Source organism: Haliaeetus leucocephalus, unplaced genomic scaffold (assembly GCF_000737465.1).
Source record: "Haliaeetus leucocephalus isolate CR32 unplaced genomic scaffold, Haliaeetus_leucocephalus-4.0 Scaffold173, whole genome shotgun sequence".
NCBI classification, from domain to species: Eukaryota; Metazoa; Chordata; class Aves; order Accipitriformes; family Accipitridae; genus Haliaeetus; species Haliaeetus leucocephalus.
In genome coordinates, this window is record NW_010972609.1 from 11,946,590 (window position 1) to 11,956,443 (window position 9,854).

Below are 9,854 nucleotides of genomic sequence, written 5' to 3' on the forward strand. Positions count from 1 at the left end.
CCCGTTTCTCCCCCGGGGCGCGGCGGGGGGCCGTAATGCCTTCGTTCGTGGGCGTGTGCACGGGCGGGCGCACGCGTGTGCGAGGGAGCCAGCCAGGGAAGGGGGGAGAAAGTTCGTCCTCCGGCTCTCTCTTCCTTTCCCACGCCCGCACGACGTGGGCCGTCCATCCAGCCACGCAGGGGGGCTCTCCGCGCAAAGCCCGGCCCGCTGCCGGGCACGGTCCGGGCGCCCCGGGCACCCGCGGGGAAGCGGGCCGTCCTTTGGAAGGTGCCTCGTCGTTCCGGTGGGGCGCACCGAGAACTGGGAGCTAGCAAAAGTGAAGCTGACAGGTAGTTAAGGATGTGCCCCTTTGGGTCTAGGACACTGATGCGTTGAGAGCAAGAGGTGCACCTCAAAGCAGGTATCTTCAATCACAGGGTTGGTTTTTTTACAGGTTTTGTTGTTATGACTAATTTTTAACTTAGCCTTCTTCTGGTTCCAGAGTAGAAATATTTATTGAAATGTAACTGATTAATTCTTATAGTGTCATCTCAACTAGGGTATTAGTGTGCTAACTGCCAAGAAGCAAGCAGTTTCAGGTAAAGTGCCAACAGTGGCACTTCATTCTTAAAAATATTAAACGCTAAACACTTTTTTTTTTCTTGTGACTCATATCCCGTAACTGTGCTGTTTGTGTCGGACTCACCAACTATGACATTGTACGCATCAGTCAGTCAGAAGAATGCCTTTTGTGCCAGTTTGAGGGAAAGTTTGCATTAAGTTGAATGCAGATAGCTGTACAGAGCTGCAGCTCTGAAAAGCTGCATTTTTATCCCTCGTAATAGTGCTAAGTTATCTTAAGATTCTGAGAAAACCAAAGCACAATAGCAATAATCAGAAGAAACGGAAAGGTAATATTAAAAAAAAAAAAAGCTGTTAGTATTTGTGCTACTTGTAGCCAGGAAACTGTGACCTCTTTAGTAGAACTTACAGGATTGAGAGGGTTGGAAAACAGCCATTGCTTGATGTACCTCTTTGTTGTAGAGAGGAAATCATGGTTATGCTGAAGATTTCATCTTTCCTTGCTGTTTATGCCTTGGTTGTGTGCCAGATGGATAGCTTCCAGGCAGCCCCAGTCAGGTAAGGAGCTGGTCCTGTTGCTGAGTGCTGTATCTGAATGGCATGAAAATACTTAATGTTCTTTAGAGGTCTAGGAGGGCAATAGACTGCACTGAATGAGAAAGGTGCGTTCTTCTGATGCTATTTTTGACACTGTGTCTTCTTATTACATATATAAAGTGCCTAATGCTGTGCATGAGGATGGTTTACATATTCACACCAGTGAAAGACACTGTCAATGACATGCCGTAATGCCTGACAAACCCCTCTCTCCTGTGCGTGGCTCTCTGCAGCAGTCTGGGTTTTATTCATCCTGTTTTGCTTGCCTCTGCTTAGACCTGGCTTGGAGTCCATAACAGATCGAGTGACGCTCAGTGATTACGAAGCTCGGAGGTTATTAAATGCGCTGGTGAAAGAGTTCATACAGATGACAGCAGAAGAGCTGGAGCAAGCTTCTGAGGGGAACAGGTAAGGACTGCAGTCCTGGGGCAGGAGAAGGGCAATGGGGGAAATGTTATGTGCTTGATATTTAGCAAAAGCCATCTGAGCAGACCCTCTGCAGGTCAAGATTTTTTTCTTTTCTGGGGTTACTAACTGTGGTCACCTAACTGGTAAAGGATGATACTGCTGAGATACACTGATGTTGGTATCAGGAGAATGGTTTCCACCTAGTTAACCTGCTTCTATCTGTCTTTTACAACTGAAAGAGGAGGGCGATTTGAGCTTGAATGAGGGGGTTATGTTAAAATATGTCAGCACAAGGTATGTCTTCCTAGTGGGAGTGTTAGGGGCCATTCAGTCACTCTTGGATTCTCTGTCGTGAAAGTGCATGCTGTTGTAAGGCATGGGAAGTCCCTGGCAGAGGGGACGCGTTCCCCTAATGCACGCAGCGCAGCGCCGCTCTCCCCCGTAGACCAAAGGCATGCAAAAGCATTTGCTTTATCCTAACAGGATTTGTATTGCAAAGCATGGTGGTGATGTATGAGAGACTGAACAGCATGCTGAATATATGGGAAGTAAAACTTCCTGACCTCTGACTATGAGCATCCAAAAGGCTAATGAACTTGCTTTTCGACAAAGTTGAATTCATTGAAAAATATTGTTTTCCTTCTGACTGCATTTGTATGAACTTTCCTTGCATGGAATGTGATGTGGAGGGTTTGGGGTTTTGGTTGTTTTGGGGTTTTTTGATTTGTTTGGGGTTTTTTGTTGGGTTGTTTTTTTGTTTTTTTTTTTTAGTTTCCTAACTGTAGATATTTATCTAGGGAAGAAATGCATGAACATGCATGTTTGAGATTACTCTCCCTTTGGGCATGTTTTTTTTCCTCCCTGCAGCCTGGATAGACCTATTTCCAAACGCTGTGCCAGTCTGAGTACTTGTGTGCTGGGCAAACTGTCTCAAGAATTGCACAAATTGCAAACTTACCCTCGCACTGACGTCGGGGCTGGAACTCCTGGCAAGAAACGAAATGTGCTGAGTGACCTGGAACACGAACGCTATGCAAACTATGGGGAACCCCTAGGAAACAACTAGACATGCTTATTTCTCCCCTTCTCCCTTTTTTAACCTGATGCATGTGGATCTAACTTTGATTGCTAACTTTGCTATGTTCTTTTGATTCTGTTTTCGACAGAGAATGTTTGAGATGGACCTAATGTTAGGAAGACAGAGAACATAACATGCATACCATGCTAGGGAAAAAAAAAATAAAAATGAACAGCACTGCCTTGACATTTCAAGTGATTTCCTTAGACCCTGATTAAAAAAAAATTCTAAACAAGGCTCTTCATTTCTGGCTGCTAAATGTACAAGTAGACTCTTCTTTTGTGCTTGCCCATGCACTTGTTCAATAAACCTATTTTTCTATAAGGATTAGATCTGCTTGGTTTAATAACTTGTTTTAGAATGTGAGATTTCTAGGTAAGGCTAGCAAAATTTTACAAGTTGTCTTAATGTTCAAGAGAGGCAATGCCACTAATTTCTAGAAAAGTTGAAGGAGAACTTAGAAATTGAAATTATACGCATACGTTCATGTGTACTGGTGTCATCAGGCATACATGCAATCCTGTTAGTAAGGATCCTGAGAAGCAAAGGAATCAGGAAAGGCTCATACAGATTTGTTCAAACAAACTAGAAATGTAATCCTGTTTAAAACTGGGTACTGAACACTTCCAGGTAAGAATTTCGTGTTCTATTCCTTTTTCCTTCTTGCTTTACACTAGTATATTTAAAACTCTGGTACCTTTAAAATATTTTTATTAATTTAAGACAATATAATGTAGGTGAATTGTAAATTAAGGGACAAAACCAGATTTCTTTACAGTTCTTCTGTTGCAGCACTGCATCTATCTTGTAGTCAGAGGCCTGTTCCAAAAAATTGACATTGATGTTATGAACAGTATTCATTGTTAAGCATTATTACAAGACAGTTTATTAATATTATCTGAGAAAAAATACCTCCTACTGCAAGAAAAAGTCATTGCTTTTGTAGAACATTCTTCAAGCAAGGACTGTGTGAATGCGCATGCCTTGAAGTCCCCATCTAGCAAAACTCCTAGCTGTAGGCTGAACTCTGAGCACAGCACTAATCCCACTGAACTCTGTGAACTACTCCCGTGGTGAAGTGCTGTAGTAGACAGAGGTCTAACCCCAGGAAAGAGGGGTTCCCACATTCCCATTAAATACGTGGAAGCAGTATGTTTATGTGTGGTTCAGCTCTGAAAGCAGCTGGTGAGCTGCGCAGGTACAGCCCTACCGCAGTCACCGACAAATCTCCTGTTGTCGTCAGTGATGCTAGGATTTCTTGTGTTTTCTGGGCACCGTGGAGCATAGGTGTTGAAGTGAGAAGCTGAAGAGCAGTGTCTGCTACTGTCCTTCAGCGGCACTACCAACAAAACACAGATCTCAGCTTTTGGAGGACGTGGGGTTGGGTAAATGCTCCAGACCTGGACCTCCTCGACACCTCTCTGGTGGTTATAATGACTCGCTGGAGGCAGGCAACGGCTCAGGTGTTGCTGAAAATCTGGCTTGGCTTAGTCTTCAGTCCAATTGCCCAAGAAAGGAAGGGCTCAGCCACCTTTTGTAAACTGAGACTGACGCTTAGAAAAACATAAAGACTCATCTTTTAGAGCTTGTAAGCTGTGCACACAAAAGTTGCAAATGCTGGCTGCACAGCAAGCCTACTACTGAAAAATCTTTCTAAGGCGTAGCATCCCTTACTGACATTTCATTGTCTGCAGGGTGGGTACTTCAGGAACTAACTCTTTATTTTCCTCTTGAAAAGCAGCGTAACAGCACAGAAGAGGGCATGCAACACAGCAACCTGTGTGACCCATCGTCTGGCAGACTTTCTGAGCAGGTCAGGAGCAGTGGGCAAGAACAACTTTGTACCAACCAACGTGGGATCCAAGGCCTTCGGCAGGCGAAGAAGAAGCATTCAAATGTAAAACGCTTGAATGATAATGTGAATATGGTAAATACATTGCAATAAACTGAATCTGCAATGCAGGCAGCCTGTGGCATTATCAGAATTTTAGTTTTGCTGGATGAGTAACACACCTACAGTGGTAATCTCTGAGAAAGCAGAGCAAGTAACAGTATAAAAAAAGATGTTACAAATATACCAATAGCACATTTGGACTGTGAAGAAGAGCTTTTCTAGATGTTCTGCTTAGTTAATGCACTGCGATGCTAGTCATCTAAATGCAACAGTTTGGTTGGAACTCTTTGCTTATGTTACCATAATGCTTCATTATCAACATATCGGTAACTCTGGGTTCATTTCTTTCAGATTGCCATGAAACTGAAAGTTCAACTTCAATTTCTAACGAAAGCAACTCTTCTCCATAAATCAAGACAGCCAAAAAGAAGATTAATTTTGCATCCTAATATTGAAAATGTCTTATTTAATACAAATGAAAACACTTCTGTTATGTATAGTACAAGAGAATCTAGTTATTAAAGTTAAATTATTGTATATTCTTTTTATATGCAACTCTATTTCAAATAAAATGTGACAGCATCTATTATTTATTTATCTTCCAGCTTATATGTGATCCATGCTACTTAATCCTGGCACTACTGCCAAAACCTGGGGATTATACTAAACAGCTGCCTGGCAAGGCATATGTGTATTATACGGTGTGCTGTGCCTTGATGTAAAACACTTAACTAACCTGATTGTACAGTATGTTTAAAAAAAAAAACCCAAACACTTCAATATTGTATCATTTGTGAATTTACGCAAAATTAAAAAAAAGGTATTTTAGATACACTTGGATTGAGAAACTGATTTTTCATTTGAACACACTTAAGGAAACATTTGGCACTAACCCAACATCATTGCAGATCAGATGGCCCATTGATCTGCTACAGCTTTATTAACGATAAATACTAGGATTTGAGTCAAAAGTTCAGAACAGAAAGAATAGCTGCCTTTATATATAGTCATAAAGCAGTAGCTCAAAAAGGCAGCACTTAGTAAGACTTCTGCTAGAAAAGTAAAAAGAAGCCGCAGTTAGATTTAATAAAGCCATAGACACAAACTTCATCATCTGTGGGTTAAGACTAAATGTTTTTATACAGGATGTAGTTCAGATGAAACGGCCTAACATGCTTTGTAGATTTTTGTCTAAGGTCGAAAAAGTGAATTAGAAAGGGAGAGAAAAAGGAGCTACGGAAATGTACATTTCTTTTAAGCAATCCTGAAACAAAGTCTATTTAGGGATCAGGGATAAATAATTAGAGTGAGTGGAGAAGAGGGTAGCTGGAAGAAATCCATGGACTTCTAAGTGATGCTGCCAACTTCCTTCTCAAAGCTGCTGCTGTTTCAGTTTAGTAGCTGAGTCAGATATTTGTTTAGATTTGTTTTGTGCTCCACAGCTGGACTCTAAGATCTGCTTCAGCAGTTCAGATGAAGATCACCTCGTCAAGCAAAGTAGAGGTTAAGGCTCTCATGATATCTCTGTCTGTCTCTGCTGCAGGTGTAATAACAAAAAGAGAAGCATGGTCAACCAGATGTAGACATAGCCAGTAAGGCTGTCCAGGGACGACGCTTCTATACCATGCTTATTCGTGGCTATGGTTTTACTCCTTGGGGAACATTTCAGCCCTGGTAAGTCAGCGTATAAAGCAGACCTTGTAGAAGATGTAAACCATTTAGAGGGAAAAGTTCCAGTGCCTAAAAGGGCAAAGGAGGGATATTCAGACTTGGCTTGCAAATCTGGTGCCCAGAGATAGTCTAGTGCTTTTTTTCCATTTTCCTCTGAAGTATCGGAGATTGGCCACAACTGGGTGTACTATGCCTGTATGGTGAGCCACTGTCCAGGTTTCGTATGAGGATCTGGTTGGGTTAGACCCAGCTGCCCATTTTGGAGCCTGGAAGCATTCTTCACCAGGTTTCAGGTATTCTTCCCCATTTTCCTTTCCACAAAGTGGGGGTTATATGCCGAGATCACCTGGCTACCTCAATAACACCTTTCCTTGTCGCTGCAGAGCCTCTGGGCACAGGGGACAGGTTGCCTCTTTTTTTCCTTACTACAGCACCCAACAGCTTAATCTTCTCCAAGATAAAATGCCTAAGCACAGTTATTGGGATGAATACATGTAATTTAATGATTCGTATTTGACAAGAAGCCAGGAAACATTCATGGGCCCCTTCTGGCTTTGAAGTCTGAATGCTCAGACAGTTTGTTTTTTCCATTTACAGCCATTCTCTGTTGAGAGACATGCGAGGCTGCTTCCCGTAATTGTATGACAGCTGTAGTGTCCATCCCCTCTAAAAACTATTAGTTCTTCTTTTCAGTTTGACAAAGTTATGCATTTTTTCTGTCTGCCTAAGGGATTTCCTCAGACTAATATTCTACACCAAATCACACACCTAACATGTAAACCAGATTCTAGTAACCTTGATGCTGGTTTTTACATTATCCTGGTTGGAGGAAAGTTGAGTGAAACTTTTGATACGTGGTTTTTGTTTTGCTTGTTTTTTTGGTTTTTTTTCCCTTAGGAAGAAATAGTTACTTTCATATCTCAAGACGTATTCCTGTTGTATCTTCTGTCTCTTTTCTCATTAAGATCTCTATCTGCACAGCAATGCAATACACTCACCAAATAAATATGCCTGTAAAGGACAGAGGGCCATAGGTCTATGAAAGCAAGGGTGAATAGGCAAAAAGGTGAGGACCCTTACATCCTTTTCCGTAATGTGAAGAGATAGAAACCCTTCATGACAAAACACAGTTGCTCAGAGCTTTAGGAGAAGCAGATTATTATTGAAACAAGACAAAACTAGAGGTATAAACACTAATATTTTAATTTTTTTTAATTTTAAGGCAGTGAACATGGTAGAAGGAATAGCAGAGCCACTAGAAGCTCGTCAACTGCTTTGGCTGACTTTGTGAACAAGTGGAAAAAATTGCTTCCATTTTTCAAAAGTGCTGTTCTTGATAGTATTACCCAAACTTGTCAGGTCTTAAATAAACCCCAAAGTTCTACCCCAGGAGAAAATCTATTTTGGAATTAGCATTTAATAAGGGAAAGTATGGTTTCTAATGTACTTACCTTCCCATTTTAATTACATTGCCATTCTAAGCATGCTGAAAGCTGGCAGAAAATACAATGTTGGTGCAGTATGTGCGAGTGATATCAAACCCAAGTTACTTAGTATTCAGTCAGCCAAGACAATACAGATCAGTCATGCACGAGTGTTTGTGTTCTTGTTTACAATGGCAATATCACGATGCCTATAGTTTGGTTTTGATGTTTCCAGATGCTTGCCAGTGTGTGTTTTCTTTAACAAATAGGTTGTTTTTTGAAGCTGTGTGCAAACGAAAGCTTTGGGGGTGTACTCTGCAAGTCAAGGCAAAGAGGGAAGAAATTTCTGAGAAAGAAATATCCGAGGATAACTTATGACTGTTTCCATGCCATTATAGATTTTGAGGTCTGGTTTATTTTCTAGTGGCCTGGTTTTCCAGTACAAATATGGGCACGAGCACCATGTGGGCCCAGGGAAGGTTATGAATTTTGCCCGGTCCTCTGCTCTGAGCTGATGGCAAGTAAAAAAGCACCATCTTGTGGCCAGTGAATAAGCACAGCGAGGGCATAGGGGGGTCCCTCTTGGTGTGTCACCTGCTCCTGCTTGTGTCTCAGCTTCCAGCTGGACATGGGGTGGGTGAGCAGGGACACCCACTTGGGCTGGTGCCATGAGGCAAACTCACCTGCTCGCCTCCTGGAGTGGGCTGCAGGGATGGGGACTTGCAGGAGGGTGGTAGGGGCTCCTCGAGGTGTCACTGGCCCCCAGGGCCACCATGCAGGGCTGTGGCACCCCACGGGCTATCAGGCAGGTGTGTACCAGCTGCCGTGGGGACCAGGTGATGGATAACGGAGGAGCTAATACCAACACGTGTCCTCATGGCCCTTTGCAGCTGCCAAAAGAGAGATGCGGGAGCTGTTTGGCTGTGTGCTTTTTGCCACGGGGCAGGTGGACTCCTGCTCCTAGATCCGACTGAGTTTTTGGTTCAGGATCATGCACCAGGACATCGCTGCATGTATTGATAGAGCATCATTTTGAAATAACCCAAGTGGACTTTCACTGTGGCTCTTTCCAGATATTTAGATCCCTTTTTTCTCCTTCTGTTAGTGGAATTTAATTCATCTTCCTGAAAGCTTCCATCATCTGCAGCGTGAGAAAGGAGCAGAGCTAATGCTATTGCTTCTGACACCAAACACTGCCAAAAGCAACTTATAGCAGGCAGTTGTAAATTTTGGTATTGGTTATCTAATCCAGCATTGTCATGTCTAATTAGCAGATTGAACATCTCTACAAGGTGAAGAGTTTAAAACATGCTGGAGAATTTCCATCTGTGCATTTTTCTAGACTGAACTATTTCAGAACAGAATACCCGTTAGAGACGAACTGGGCATTTCAAGCCTGATTTCACCCGTGTGAGCACTGGCAACTTCCTTCCAAGCTGGTCGTGCTCACTGCTTCCGACAATCAGGTGAAGCCTGCCCTGGCTGCTGGAAGGGGTCCACATGGTGCATACATCTGCTGCCTCTTTACTATTCTAAAAGGCACCGCATCCTTCCCCTGTTCTGCACAGTATTGTCCTCCACTTTGGATGCTCCTTATGCCTTTTAAAGTTGTTCTCTTCTGCAGAAAATGTCCAAGGAGTATTAGTACCTTCTTCTTTTTTTTCCAGGGAGTAAATAATTCCCATTTCTTAATTATGCCAAACATTGCCATACCTTCTCTAGGAGATTTCTGATCCATCCTTGGAGTAATAAGAATCATCGCAACATTTTCTCTTTTCTTTCTCTTCTTGGCTTTATCACAATTCTTGTTTGCACCAATTACTCTTTTGGCTGGGGCTGAGGTGTGATCCCAGCTAACTGGCTAGTGTCACCTTCACAAAAGCAAATGTTGCCTTTAAAAGTCTGAATGTGTACCTCTGGGCAGGCTTTTTTTCCCACCTAATGTGTGAGAAAATACTCATAGGTCCCACTTGGTACTTCATGACTCTCATATTTGCTGTCCACAAAAGATTATTACACTCTTGCTGGTTTGGCTTTTCTATTTACTTCTGGTGTTGTGTCACATTTCTTCTTCTTTTCAATGGCTTTTCCTAATAGCATCTTGTCACATTGGCACACGAGGCAATTTGACATTGTATTCATCTATTAAGTGTCCAAGAAGTACAGTGTATATCGTATATGCAAGAAATCAATTTGATTTTCCAGTTGCTCTTTGAGAGTC

At 42.4% G+C, this 9,854-nt stretch overlaps 1 protein-coding gene across 3 annotated transcripts in view; it reads left to right on the forward strand.

Annotated features, from left to right (window-relative positions):
* CALCB (calcitonin-related polypeptide beta) overlaps nucleotides 1-5,372 on the forward strand; it is a 15,436-nt gene extending 10,064 nt beyond the window's left edge. Inside the window, exons 2-5 of one of the 3 annotated variants that reach the window (XM_010563825.1) lie at nucleotides 1,024-1,119; nucleotides 1,435-1,566; nucleotides 4,383-4,571; nucleotides 4,890-5,372. In XM_010563825.1, coding sequence (XP_010562127.1) covers nucleotides 1,034-1,119; nucleotides 1,435-1,566; nucleotides 4,383-4,545 — 381 coding nt within the window. In that variant the 5' untranslated portion in view covers nucleotides 1,024-1,033 and the 3' untranslated portion in view covers nucleotides 4,546-4,571; nucleotides 4,890-5,372. Of the gene's footprint in view, nucleotides 1-1,023; nucleotides 1,120-1,434; nucleotides 1,567-2,433; nucleotides 2,973-4,382; nucleotides 4,572-4,889 lie in introns of those variants that run through there. The other 2 variants (XM_010563826.1, XM_010563824.1) reach the window with 2 other exon arrangements.
* Nucleotides 5,373-9,854: the final 4,482 nt, after the last annotated feature.